Here is a 14,848-nt window from a genome sequence, read left to right as displayed (position 1 = left end):
TGGCTGTTTTTGGTTCTTTCCTCAGCTCCTTAAATTCAATCCCTGTTGGAGTCTTCTCATCCTTTTTAAGGGCCGTCTTGGGAGGACCTAAGAAAATTCCATTGACTCTTGGGGCCCTCATCTAGTCCATAGTAAACTAACATCCTTTGCCTACACAGATTAGATGATACAGGAGAACCTCTCAAGACATTTTCACTCCACGGTCAGAAACTCAACAGCCAGCCAGCCAGCCAGCCCAGTGCTGGCCTTTATATCAGACTAGAATTATAATACAAGCCATATATATAATGTTTAATATTCTGGTAGCATCATTTTATAAAGGTAAAAAAAAAAGTAAAATTAATTAATAATATATTTTATTTAATCTAATATTTCCCAAATATTATCACATAGACATTCAATCTATATTAAAAAATTAACAAGACAGTCTACATCGTTTTTGTACTAAGTTTGAGAAATTGGATGTGTTTTACACGACAGTATATTTTAATTTGGACTAGTCACATTTCAAGGGCTCACAAGCCACATGTGGCTTGTTTTGGATGGTGTAGCTTTAGATATTGCAGGCCTAGGTTGGACACCAGTCTGTAGTATCCCCACTAAGCCACAAAAAAATGTGTCTCCAAATGGTCTACCACTAAATTCTCTAAATGAGAAGGGCCCAGCAGGTATTTTAGAGAAAACAGCTCCCTAAAGAAATCCTCCTTCAAATCCCAACATTCAACCTCTTAACACCCTCTACATGGGTGAATTTAAGAATTACATACTATGGGCTTCCCTGGTGGCGCAGTGGTTGAGAGTCCGCCTGCCGATGCAGGGGACACGGGTTCGTGCCCTGGTCCGGGAAGATCCCACATGCCGCGGAGCGGCTGGGCCCGTGAGCCATGGCCGCTGAGCCTGCGCGTCCAGAGCCTGTGCTCCGCAACGGGAGAGGCCACAACAGTGAGAGGTCTTCTCTCACTTTGTTTTTTGCAACTTTGGCATGGTAGGGTCTAGTATTTCACTTTGGACTGTATCTATATTGTTTTGGGGTCCTAGCCAACACTTCTGTTTTAAGCATTCTGCTACCTGAATATTTCAATCATGTCTCAAGTTCTTGATGTTTCTGGCACTTTATTTTTGACTACAGGATAATGGCTTTCAACAACAGTAAACAGTACTAAGACATTACGTATTTCATTTTAATCTTACAAAGTAATTATTAGCTTTATTTTAAAATTAATCTTCCCAAATACTTACATTACCCTTAAAAAAACACAAGCAACTACAGGCTATATGTGATCATAAACATGTAAAATAAGAAACACCTATGTATGAAAGAAAAAGACTAACATTTAACAATGGCTATGTTTTGAAAGTCATCATGAATAACTTTTGAGTTTTCCAGTTTTTTGTATTAAGTATGAACCAATTTTAGAAAATAGTAATTAAGGTTGGTTGGTTCCGACGTACACTTTTAATTCTTTTATAATACTTACCTATTAAGGCTGTGGTAAACCGATTCATGGAGAGAGGTTCTAAATACATTGGTCCTTCATAGGCGGACTCCAGTTCACTCCTAACGTAGTCCCTAAATAAGTAAAATGATAAGAATGTATTAGATACATTCCAAGCACATATGGGAGATAGAAGCTGCTATAGCACAGCATTCTTATAAAAAGCGTATTATGTTAATAACACCTCTATCCACATCTATACTAAGGAAAACTTTAGGTACAAAAAATTATAGAGGGATGGCCTTCATCTCCTTCGTCCATGCACTGGAAAGAGAATTTACTGAAACTGAATTTTACTATGCAGAGAAGCAGCCAAGGCTCTACTTTGTGGGATTTTCTTTCTTCCCACGACCTTATTAAATAATTTATGCCCAGGAAAAAGCCAGTTGAGATGCCATCTCTCAACCCTACTACTTAACTGATAACACCTAATACTATTACATTGAATTTCCCCTCTTTTGACTAGCTTCCATCATCCCTCCCATCTTCTTTTCCCCAAAGTTTTGTCCCAAGTTATACTTAACTAGTTACAGGTAAAATCACAAACTAGCTAGCAAACTAGCTTGTAGCAGGACAATCCTTAAAAACTGTCACTTTCAAGTCTACAGGGAATCTATAATTAGAATTATAATATTTTGTAGGCTACAAACTTATTTTGAGATAAATTTTAAATCAAATCAAATATTCCTTTTAAAATTTAATTCATTTAACATTGATCACTGAGAAATAACAAGATTTAAGTATTGGCCAAAGAGTCTTTACACTATGAGAAAACAGAATTTTTAGGGCAGAGGCAGGAAGCACAAAAAGGGAGAATTTACTTTATTATCAATAAGTTCAGTGGTAATAGTAGAACATGGTTGTCTTAAGTTCTTCTGACATCAAAGTAGGAAAGTTTGTGTTAAAAAAAATTCTCCTTTTCTTCAATTGCTGAATGCTTTATTCACTGTACTTTAATAGTTTTAATGTTTCAAGTATTTCTGAAAAACTCAGATGGCTGTATTTACTTTTTCCATGAAATTACTTCCTATTAGGCAATCAAGTTGAATTCCTTCAGCATAACATAGCCAAACAAGAAATGACCTTTACATAATCAGCAAGGAGAGTATTGCCAAAAATCAACATTAAAAACTAAAATAAAAATTTAAAGCAGTTTTGGGAACAATTATAAAAACCAATGAATGACTAAGCTTCTTGGGTGATTTTGCAATTCTCCTCTATAACTCTAGGAGGATTATTTTTAACAAATAAAGTCTCTTTCTAGTAAAGAGAAAGCCAAATTCTCAAGGGGAATGATTCTAATGCAGTGGCTGTCAACCAGGGGTGATTTTGCCCCTGAAGGGATAGTCTGCAATGTCTGGAGACATTTTTGGTTGTCACAGCTTGGAAGGGTGGAGGGGTGCTACTGGCACCTAAGCCAAGATGTTGCTAAAACATTCTACAGTGCACAGAACAGCCCCCACAACAAAGAATTACCCACTCCAGAAGGTCAGTGGTTGAAATCCTGTTTTAATGTAGAGAGACACAAACGCTACACGTGCAAATTATATATAAATATCTGATTACTAGAGTAGTATAGGTAACCGTCAATGTAATTATTATATTTTATATAGCTTTAAGATAGAAAGCTAAAGAATTAAGAGAATTATGAAGTTTAAAATAAAATAGACACATAACTACCATGTACGCTTACGAAGTCTTTGAAAATGCTATTAAAGAAATAAATTTATATTTTAAAGAGATGTAGCTCTGAGTCCCAGTACTACCTAGGCCTTTAAAGCCAAATAATTTCTTTTTGGCCATAGCACATCCCTCTCAAATAGATCCAGTTTAAAGAGAGGCCACGTGGGACTTCCCTGGCAGTCCAGTGGTTAAGACTTCGCCTTCCAATGCAGGGCGTGCAGGTCTGATCCTGGGTCAGAGAGCTAAGATCCCACATTCCTAGCGGCTGAAGGACCAAAACATAAAACTGAAGCAATATTGTAACAAATCCAATAAAGACTTTAAAAAAATTAAATTAAAAAGTAAAAAGAGGCCAGGGACAACCCATAAAGACAAAAGGCAGGTTGGTGTTTGCCACGGGATGGGGGGAGGGGGAATGGAAACAACTATTTAAGGGTTGCAGGTTTCATTCTGGGGTGATGAAAATGGAATTAGATAATGGTGATGGTTATACAACATTATGAACGTACTATATGAACTGTTCGCTTTAAAAGGTTAATTTTGTTATGTGAATTTCACCTCAGTAAAAAAGGGGGGCCTACAAGAGCACTACCTCCAAGGGGAAAAGCCAAAAGATGGACCAAAAGGACCTCAGTCCCAGGAGCTCTCTCACAGAGAGGGGTGAGGGGAGGAGATGACAGAGTTGGGTTCCCTGTCTTATTTTCTCTCACATTTGCTTTTGTCATCATATTACTGATGTTTCATAAGAAACTCAGGAAACTCAACATTATCAAGAATTTCTTATTGCTGAGACATTTGCTAATTGTTTTGTATTATTTCCTAGCCTACTTCAGCTTACCCTCTTTTTAAAAGCCTCTTTTTCTTTACTCCCTTACCTTAAATTCTAATTTCACATAACAAAACTTCTAAGGAAAATTAATATTTTCTATACGTTTTTATTCTAACTCAAAAAGAATCTGCTGTATACCTATGTTGCTAGCACACTGCTAGGCCCTGAAAATACTGCGGTAGACAAGAAAGACACAGTTGCTGTTAGGATGAAGCTTACAAACCAGGAGAGGAGACATACATTAAACAAATACTCATGCTAACCATTATTAAATTACAATTGTGACAAATGCTGTAAGAAAAAAATACAGAATGCTGTAATGGTCTTTTAAATTTTTATTTTTATATTCACAACTCTATTTAAAAATTATCTTCTATTATCTTCATTTCTAGATTCATATTTTTCCATTTAGCTAGTTTTTTCTGTCTTTTTATTTTAAATATCACTTATTTTACCTCTCATTCTATTTCATAGGGTTATTTTAAAGGGTTTAATGCAACTATTTCCTTTTCTTTTATCCTACCCTATGTTTCTTTGGTGGTTTTGTTGTTGTTGTTTTTTTTTTTTTTGCGGTACGCGGCCTCTCACTGTTGTGGCCTCTCCCGTTGCGGAGCACAGGCTCCAGACACTCAGGCTCAGCGGCCGTGGCTCACGGGGCCCAGCCACTCCGCGGCATGTGGGATCTTCCCGGACCGGGGCACGAACCCGTGTCCCCTGCATCAGCAGGCTGCAGGTGGCAGGCGGACTCTCAACCACTGCGCCACCAGGGAAGCCCTGTTGTTGTTGTTTTTAAAGTTTCCTCTTAACTTTCTAATTCTTTTTATGATTTTCTTTTTAGTTCTTTTTCTCTTTCCATGTTTCATTACTCTGTGGTTTGTTGAGATTATAGGACACTAAGGGACGACTACATTCCAGAATAATCACCAACCTTTAGGCCACAATGACAACACCCTGAGTTTAAGCAGTTTCTGCCCACTAGCTCTCCCACTTTGCCCTCTTCTAAGACCCTATGAACAGCTCTCTCTCAATGCTGCAGCCTCTCCCAGGACTGCCCGACCTATCATTGCATCAATCACCCTACCAAAGAAATTAACATCTTTCCTAGGCACCTCAGACCCTCTCCCCTTTGCTCAACTCCTATCTCTCAAGACAGTCTTCAGAATTTCTCTGTTTGGCTGACTCACCAATAGGCCCCACCTCAGTAAAGACAGCCAGACCCAGAAGGCCTGCAGTCCCTTTGGGTTGGCCGAGCTTGGCTTGCCAGAGCCAGGGCAGTGGCTTTGGTGGAGGCTAAACTACTCGTCTTGCCAAGCAGCCACTACTTACCTATCTCTTCTGAGAGAAGAATCTGAGCACTGCCTCCCAAACTATACAGAAAAACTGGTGAAAAAAAAAAACAAAACTGGCAACATTAACAAAGATCTCTATATCTAAGTGATGTACAACTTCAGGGAATCTCATGCTGGCAATGAAAACTCTTGGTTACTCAGTTTCAACGGAGTGGGTCACTTACAACAGTAAAAAACAAGACAGTAAGCCTAAATAAGAAGGATCCAGAGAAAGAATTATCCAAAATTCCATGAGTCATTTTAGGCCAAAATTTATTCTGAGGCAAGAGCCATGAAATTCTATTTTTAACAGAATTTTATACCTATTTTAAGACTGAATCAGATGGAATGTTCAAAAGCAGTATCAGAATTTTTAAATTTAGATTTAAAGAGTAGAATGCATTAAGTTAGTCAGAAACAAGAATTCCTGCATTCTGCTTGTAACTGAATAAAATCTTCCCCTTCTTAAACCTCTTTTCTCACTTGTGCAATCTGTGCAATGCTAACAATTAACGCTGAGCACCAGTAAACTGAACACTTTGAAAATCCACTTCTCTACACCCCTTGTGGTAGGCTATTTTCCTGTTGTTGCAACTATTTGGGGGCATAAGGAATGTGTAAGATGTATAAAAAGAGCCCCAAGGATAGCTTACAATAGGAAAAACTCTTGCTATAAAGAGAAGTATACAAGTTATAAAAAAATAAATAACAACAAAACCTAGGAGCTTATCAATTCATCAGCTGATTAAAGACCTTTATTTCTACGTCTCTCAAGCAACCTGGCTGCGTCACTGAACAACCTAGGAACAATCTGTACATTCTGGCCACTTAAAGCTTTCAAACAATATTAATTCCAAAGAAACCTAATCTATTTGTACACAGAACAAAGTGGTGAGCCCTCCAAGTTATCTTTCGCAACATGTGCGAAAAAAAGGCACTGCTCAATTTAAGAGATCCCAGATAATGAGATTTTTTTTTTTTTTTTTTTTGGGCCGCACAGTGCAGCATGCAGGATCTTAGTTCCCCAACCAGAAAGTGCAGAGTCCTAACCACTGGGCCACTAGGGAATTCCGAGATGTTCAAACACCGGGATTTGAGTACCTACCACACCCTAAGCATTGTACTAGCAATTGAACAGTTCATCTACCCAGTTTCATCATTTAAATCTTCTCTGCCACACGGCCACCCTATTTTCTCTCTTCAGCTTCTTTCTGACCACCTACTAAATATTTAGTGCCTTGATCTGATAATGTTCAAAAGAAGAGAACATATCTGACACTGAAATGGACCAATTTTATTCCTGTCAAAATTAGGAGTTGAGTGTATAATGATAAAATTCATTTTACAATTCCTTTATCTAACAACAGTTCTCAAATGAAAAAATCTTGTTCCCCGGGTGACAACGTTTGGCAATTAGTGATACTTTCTGGTTTCACAATTGTGCAGAAGGGGTATTCTGCAATCTGTTAGCAGAGACAGGGTGTTGTTAACATCCTATAATGCACACAACTGCTTCATAGCAAAGAATGACACAGCCCAAAATGCTAACAGTTCCAAAAGAGACAACCCCTCATCTATAGCTTTGAATTACACAAGCTTTCATAAAATGGAGACCTAGTTATCTGTATTGACACATAAGTAACTCTTGGGAAAGTTTTACATTTGAAATCATAGTTACACACCCAAGACAAGGATGAAAAAGAGTACACTTTTATCATTTGAGACCCATGGGCTCTTAAGTCATACATGTACAAAATTGATACATTGGTTCATAAACCTAACAATAACACAAGGCATTTAAGAATAATGAAGTTTAAAATTTTAGAGAAAAACACTTAACTGTGGATGTAAACCATGAAAACACTCTCACAGTAATGGTCATGTCACTTTGTACAATTTCTCTTTTTTTCCCTGTAGTTCTGGATTGTCTCAATTTTAAAGTAGGGTTGACGCTGTAAAATACATTCCTTAGATCACTCAAAATGAAAAGCATAGTTTAGAATTTTAAGTATTAAAGAACCTGACATTTATCAAATTCTAATGAGTTCAATTAGAATATTAATATTAAATGTTCATACTGAGCTGTGCCCATGGATTTTCTAAAGTTTAATTCTTGTGAAATGCAAGTTATACCCATTTTATAAACATATTCTAAACTAGTTTTTATTCACTTAAGGAGAATCAGCTTCATTATATGAGTAAAGGCATACCTTGGAGATACTGGGGGTTCATTCAGTTCCAGACCACCACAATAAAGTGAATACCACAACAGAGCAAATCACATGAATTTTTTGGTTTCCCAGTGCATATAAGAGTTACGTTTACACTATACTGTAGTCTACTAAGTGTCCAATAGCATGACGTCTTAAAAAAAAGTACGTACCTTATAATTTAAAAATACTTTGTTGCTAAATAAAAGCTAACCATCAGTTGAGCCTTCAGCGAGTCATAATCTTTTTGCTGGTGGAGGGTCTTGCCTCAAGGTTGATGGCTGCTGACTGATCAGGGTGGTGGTTGCTGAAGGTTGGGGTGGCTGTGGCGATTTCTTAAAATAAGACAACAATGGATGGAGGACCTTCAAGATGGCGGAGGAGTAAGACGTGGAGATCACCTTCCACCCCACAAACACATCAAACTATATCTACATGTGGAACAGCTCCTACAGAACACCTACTGAACGCTGGCAGAAGACCTCTGACTTCCCAAAAGGCAAGAAACTCCCCAAGTACCTGGGTACGGCAAAAGAAAAAACAGAGACAGAAGAATAGGGACGGGACCTGCACCAGTGGGAGGGAGCCGTGAAGGAGGAAAGGGTTCTACACACTACAAAGCCCCTTCGCGAGCGAAGACTGGGGTAAGGGTGGTGGGGAAGCTTTGGAGCCACGGAGGAGGACACAGCAAGAGGGGTGCAGATGGCAAAGTGGAGAGATTCCCGCACAGAGGATCGGTGCCGACCAGGCTGGGAGCTGAGGCTCGGGCTTTGGAGGTCGGATCCCAGGGAGAGGACTGGGGTTGGCTGCCTGAACACACCCTGAAGGGGGCTAGTGCACCACAGTTAGCTGGGAGGGAGTCTGGGAAAAAGTCTGGAACTGCCTAAGAGGCAAGAGACCATTGTTTCGGGGTGCACGAGGAGAGGGGATTCACAGCACCACCTAAATGAGCTCCAGAGAACAGCATGAGCCACGACTATCAGCGTGGACACCAGAGACAGGCATGAAACGCTAAGGCTGCTGCTGCAGCCACCAAAAAGCCTGTGTGCAAGCACAGGTCACTATCCACACCTCCCCTCCTGGGAGCCTGTGCAGCCCACAACTGCCAGGGTCCCGTGATCCAGGGACAACTTCCCCGGGAGAATGCATGGCGCGCCTCAGGCTGGTGCAACATCATGCTGGCTTGCCCCACATTCCAATTATAACTACCGTAGCCCTCCCTCCTCCCAACCTGAGGGAGCCAGAGCCCCCTAATCAGCCGCTCCTTTAACCCCCTCCTGTCTGGGCAAAGAACAGACACTAGAGGGCAACCTACACACAGAGTCGGGCCAAATTCAAAGCTGAACCCCAGGAGCTGTGCAAAGAAAGAAGAGAAAGGGAAATCTCTCCCAGCAGCCTCAGGATCAGTGGATTAAATCTCCACAAACAACCTGAGGTACCCTGCATCTGCGGAATACCTGAATAGACAAGGAATCTTCCCAAAATTGAGGCCGTGGACTTTAGGAGCAACTGTAGACTTGGGGTTTGCTGTATGTGACAGACTAGTTTCTGATTTTTATGCTTATCTTAGTATAGTTTTTAGTGCTTATTATCACTGGTGGACTTGTTTATTCGTTTGGCAGCTCTCTTATTTTAAAATTACTTTTTAAATTTTAATAATATTTACTTATTTTTTATTTCAATAACTTTATTTTATTTTATTTTTTTCTCCCTTTTCTTCTGAGCCGTGTGGCTGACAGGATCTTGGTGCTCCAGCCGCGACTCAGGCCTGAGCCTCTGAGGTGGGAGAGCCAAGTTCAGGACATTGGTCCACCAGGGACCTCCTGACCCCACGTAATATCAATCGGCGAGAGCTCTCCCAGAGATCTCTGTCTCAACGCTAAGACCCAGCTCCACTCAAAGACCAGAGAAGTCCAGTGCTGGACACCCCAAGCCAAACAACTAGCAAGACAGGAACACAACCCAAACCATTAGCAAAGAGGCTGCCTAAAATCATAATAAGTTCACAGACATCCCAAAACACACCAGTGGACGTGGTCCTGCCCACCAGACAGACAACATCCAGCCTCATCCACCAGAACACAGGCATTAGTCCCATCCACCAGGAAGCCTACACAACCCACTGAACCAACCTTAGCCACTGGGGACAGACACCAAAAACAACAGGAACTACGAACCTGCAGCCTGTGAAAAGGAGACTCCAAACACAGTAAGATAAGCAAAATGAGAAAACAGAGAAATATGCAGCAGATGAAGGAGCAAGGTAAAAACCCACCAGACCTCACAAATGAAGAGGAAATAGGCAGTCGACCTGAAAAAGAATTCACGTAATGATAGTAAAGATGATCCAAAATCTTGGAAATAGAATGGAGAACATACAAGAAACGTTTAACAAGGACCTAGAAGAACAAAAGAGCAAATAAACAATGATGAACCACACAATAAATGAAATTAAAAATCCTCTAGAAGGAATCAATAGGAGAATAACTGAGGCAGAAGAATGGATAAGTGACCAGGAAGATAAAATATTGGAAATACCTACTGCAGAGCAGAGTAAAAAAAAGAATGAAAAGAACTGAGCACAGTCTCAGAGACCTCTAGGACAACAGTAAACGCATCAACATTCAAATTATAGGGGTTCCAGAAGAAGAAGAGAAAAAGAAAGGGACTGAGAAAATATTTGAAGAGATGACAGTTCAAAACTTGCTTAATACAGGAAAGAAAACAGTCAAACTAAAGTCCAGGAAGCACAGAGAGTCCCATACAGGACAAATCCAAGGAGAAACATGCAAAGACACATATTACTCAAACTATCAAAAATTAAATACGAAGAAAAAATATTAAAAGCAGCAACAGAAAAGCAACAAATACCATACAAGGGAATCCCCGTAAGGTTAAGAGCTGATCTTTCAGCACAAACTCTGCAAGCCAGAAAGGAGTGGCAGGACATATTTCAAGTGATGAAAGGGAAAAACCTACAACCAAGATTGCTCTACCCAGCAAGGATCTCATTCAGATTCAACAGAGAAATTAAACCTTTACAGACAAGCAAAGGCTAAGAGCCTTTAGCACCACCAAACCAGTTTTATAATAAATGCTAATGGAACTTCTCTAGGCAGGAAACATAAGAGAAGAAAAAGACCTACAATAACAAACCCAAAACAATTAAGAAAGTGGTAATAGGAACATACATATCAATTATTACCTTAAATGTAAAGGGATTAAATTCTCCAACCAAAAGACACAGACTGGTTGAATGGATACAAAAACAAGATCCATACATATGCTGTCTACAAGAGACCCACTACAGACGTAGGGACATATATAGACTGAAAAAATGGAAATCAAAAGAAAGCTTGAGTAGTAATTCTCATATCAGACAAAACAGACTTTAAAATAAAGACGATTATAAGAGAAAAAGGACACTACATAATGATCAAGAGATTGATCCAAGAAGAAGATATAACAATTGTAAATATGCACTCAACAGAGGAGCACCTCAATACATATGGCAAATGCTAACAGCCATAAAAGGGGAAATTGACAGTAACACAATAATAGTAGAGGACTTTAACACCCCACTTTCACCAAACGACAGATCATCCAAAATCAAAATAAATAAGGAAACACAAGCGTTAAATGACACATTAAATAAGATGGACTTAATTGATATTTATAGGACATTCTATCCAAAAACAACAGAATACACTTCTCAAGTGGTCATGGAACATTCTCCAGGACAGATCACATCTTGGGTCACAAATCAAGTCTTGCTACATGTAAGAAAACTGAAATCGTGTCAGGTATCTTTTCCGACCACAGAGCTGTGAGACTAAATATCAATTTCAGGAAAAAAAATCTGTAAAAAATACAAACACATGGAGGCTAAGCAATACACTACTAAATAACCAAGAGATCACTGAGGAAATCAAAAAATACCTAGAAACAAATGAAACTGAAAACACGATGACCCAACACCTATGGGATGCAGCAAAAGCAGTTCTAAGAGGGAAGTTTATAGCAATACAATCTTACCTCAAGAAACAAGAAAAATCTCAAATAAACAACCTAACATTACAGCTAAAGCAATTAGAGAAAGAAGAACAAAAAAGAAAGCAGAAGGAAAGAAACCATAAAAACCAGATCAGAAATAAATGAAAAAGAGATGAAGGAAACAATAGCAAAGATCAATAAAACTAAAAGCTGGTTCTTTGAGAAGATAAACAAAATTGAGAAACCAGACTCATCAAGAAAAAAAGGGAAAGACTCAAATCAACAGAATTATAAATGAAAAAGAAGTAACAACTGACACTGCAGAAATACAAAGGATCATGAGAGATTACTACAAGCAACTCTATGCCAATAAAACGGACAACCTGGAAGAAATGGACAAATTCTTAGAAAAGCACAACCTTCCGAGAATCAATCAGGAAGAAACAGGAAATATAAACAGAACAATCACAAGCACTGAAAACTGAGACTGTGATTAAAAATCTTCCAACAAACAAAAGCCCAGGACCAGATGGCTTCACAGTCAAATTCTATCAAACATTTAGAGAAGAGCTAACACCTATCTTTCTCAAACTCTTCCAAAATATAGCAGAGGGAGGAACACTCCCAAACTCATTCTGCAAGGCCACCATCACCCTAATACCAAAACCAGACAAACACGTCACAAAAAAAGAAAACTACAGGCCAATATCACTGATGAACATCGATGCCAAAATCCTCAACAAAATACTAGCAAACAGAGCCCAACAGCACATTAAAAGGATCATACACCATGATCAAGTGGGGTTTACCCCAGGAATGCAAGGATTCTTCAATATACGCAAATCAATCAATGTGATACACCATATTAACAAATTGAAGGAGAAAAACTATATGGTCATCTCAATAGATGCAGAAAAAGCTTTCGAAAAAATTCAACACCAATTTACGAGAAAAACTCTCCAGAAAGTAGGCATAGAGGGAACTTACCTCAACATAATAAAGGCCATATATGACAAGCCCACAGCCAACATCGTTCTCAAGGGTGAAAAACTGAAACCGTTTCCACTAAGATAAGGAACAAGACAAGGTTGCCCACTCTCACCACTATTATTCAACATAATTTTTGAAGTTTTAGCCACAGCAATCAGGGAAGAAAAAAAAATAAAAGGAATCCAAATCAGAAAAGAAGTAAAACTGTCACTGTTTGCAGACGACATGATACTATGCATAAAGAATCCTAAAGATGCAACCAGAAAACTACTAGAGCTAATCAATAAATTTGGTCAAGCAGCAGGATACAAAATTAATGCACAGAAATCTCTTGTATTCCTATACACTAATGATGGAAAATCTGAAAGAGAAATTAAGGAAACACTCCCATTTACCACTGCAACAAAAAGAATAAAATACCTACGAATAAACCTACCTAAGGAGACAAAAGACCTGTATGCAGAAAACTATAAGACACTGATGAAAGAAATTAAAGATGATACAAACAGATGGAGAGATATACCATGTTCTTGGATTGGAAGAATCTACATTGTGAAAATGACTATACCACCCAAAGCAATCTACAGATTCAATGCAATCCCTATCAAACTACCAACAGCATTTTTCACAGAACTAGGACAAAAAATTTCACAATTTGTATGGAAACACAAAAGACCCCGAACAGCCAAAGCAATCTTGAGAAAGAAAAACGGAGTTGGAGGAATCAGGCTCCCTGACTTCAGACTATACTACAAAGCTACAGCAATCAAGACAGTACAGTACTGGCACAAAAACAGAAACATAGATCAACAGGATAGAAAGCCCAGAAATAAACCCACACACATATGGTCACCTTATCTTTGATAAAGAAGGCAAGAATATACAATGGAGAAAAGACAATCTCTTCAATAAGTGGTACTGGGAAACTGGACACCTGTATGTAAAAGAATGAAATTAGAAGACTCCCTAACACCATACACAAAAATAAATTCAAAATGGATGAAAGACCTAAATGTAAGGCCAGACACTATAAAACTCTTAGAGGAAAACATAGGCAGAACATTCTATGACATAAATCACAGCAAGATCCTTTTGACCCATCTCCTAGAGAAATGGAAATAAAAACAAAAATAAATAAATGGGACCTAATGAAACTTTAAAGCTTTTGCACAGCAAAGGAAACCATAAACAAGATGAAAAGACAACCCTCAGAATCAGAGAAAATATTTGCAAACAAAGCAACTGACAAAGGGTTAATCTCCAAAATACACAAGCCGCTCATGCAGCTCAATATCGACAAAACAAACAATCCCATCCAAAAATGGGCAGAAGACCTAAACAGACATTTCTCCAAAGATATACAGATTGCCATCAAACACATGAAAGGATGCTCAACATCACTAATCATTAGAGAAATGCAAATCAAAACTACAATGAGGTATCACCTCATGCCAGTAAGAATGGACATCATTAAAAAATCTACAAACAATAAATGCTGGAGAAGGTGTGGAGAAAAGGGAACCCTCTTGCACTGTTGGTGGGAATGTAAATTGATACAGCCACTATGGAGAACAGTATGGAGGTTCCCGAAGAAACTGAAAATAGAACTACCATATGACCCAGCAATCCCACTACTGGGCATATACCCTGAGAAACCATAATTCAAAAAGAGTCATGTACCACAATGTTCACTGCAGCTCTACTTACAATAGCCAGGACATGGAAGCAACGTAAGTGTCCATCAATAGATGACTGGATAAAGAAGACATGGCACATATATACAATGGAATATTACTTAGCCATAAAATGAAATGAAATTGAGTTATTTGTAGTGAGGTGGATGGACCTAGAATCTGTCACAGAATGAAGTCAGAAAGAGAAAAACAAATACTGCATGCTAACGCATATGTATGGAATTTCAGAAAGTGCTACTGATCAATCTAATGGCAGGGCAGGAATAAAGACGCAGATGTAGAGAACAGCCTTGAGGGCACTGGGTGGGGGAAGGGGAAGCTGGGATGAAGTGAGAGAGTAGCACTGACATACATACACTACCAAATGTAAAATAGATAGCTAGTGGGAAGCAGACGCATAGCACAGGGAGACCAGCTCCGTGCTTTGTGACCACCTAGAGCGGTGGGATTGGCAGGGTGGGAGGGAGAGCAAGAGGGAGGGGATATGGGGATACACATATATGTATAGCTGATTCACTTTGTTATACAGCAGAAACTAACCCAACATTGTAAAGCAATTATACTCCAATAAAGATGTTAAAAAAAAAAAGACAAGAATGAAGTGTTCCACACTGAGTCTTCCTTT

At 38.9% G+C, this 14,848-nt stretch overlaps 1 protein-coding gene across 3 annotated transcripts in view; it reads right to left on the bottom strand.

The window, feature by feature from the left end:
• Nucleotides 1–14,848, bottom strand: part of RNF145 (ring finger protein 145) — a 65,965-nt gene that overhangs the window by 28,563 nt on the left and 22,554 nt on the right. For 2 of the 3 annotated variants that reach the window (XM_060008441.1, XM_060008443.1), the window contains exon 4: nucleotides 1,479–1,570. In XM_060008441.1, the coding sequence (XP_059864424.1) occupies nucleotides 1,479–1,570 (92 nt within the window). Of the gene's footprint in view, nucleotides 1–1,478; nucleotides 1,571–7,176; nucleotides 7,289–7,719; nucleotides 7,882–14,848 lie in introns of all 3 variants that reach the window. The other variant, XM_060008442.1, reaches the window with a different exon arrangement.

This window comes from Delphinus delphis, chromosome 3, assembly GCF_949987515.2.
Source record: "Delphinus delphis chromosome 3, mDelDel1.2, whole genome shotgun sequence".
NCBI lineage: Eukaryota > Metazoa > Chordata > Mammalia > Artiodactyla > Delphinidae > Delphinus > Delphinus delphis.
The sequence above is the reverse complement of the archived record's forward strand: the minus strand, read 5'-3'. Positions and strand labels throughout refer to the sequence as shown.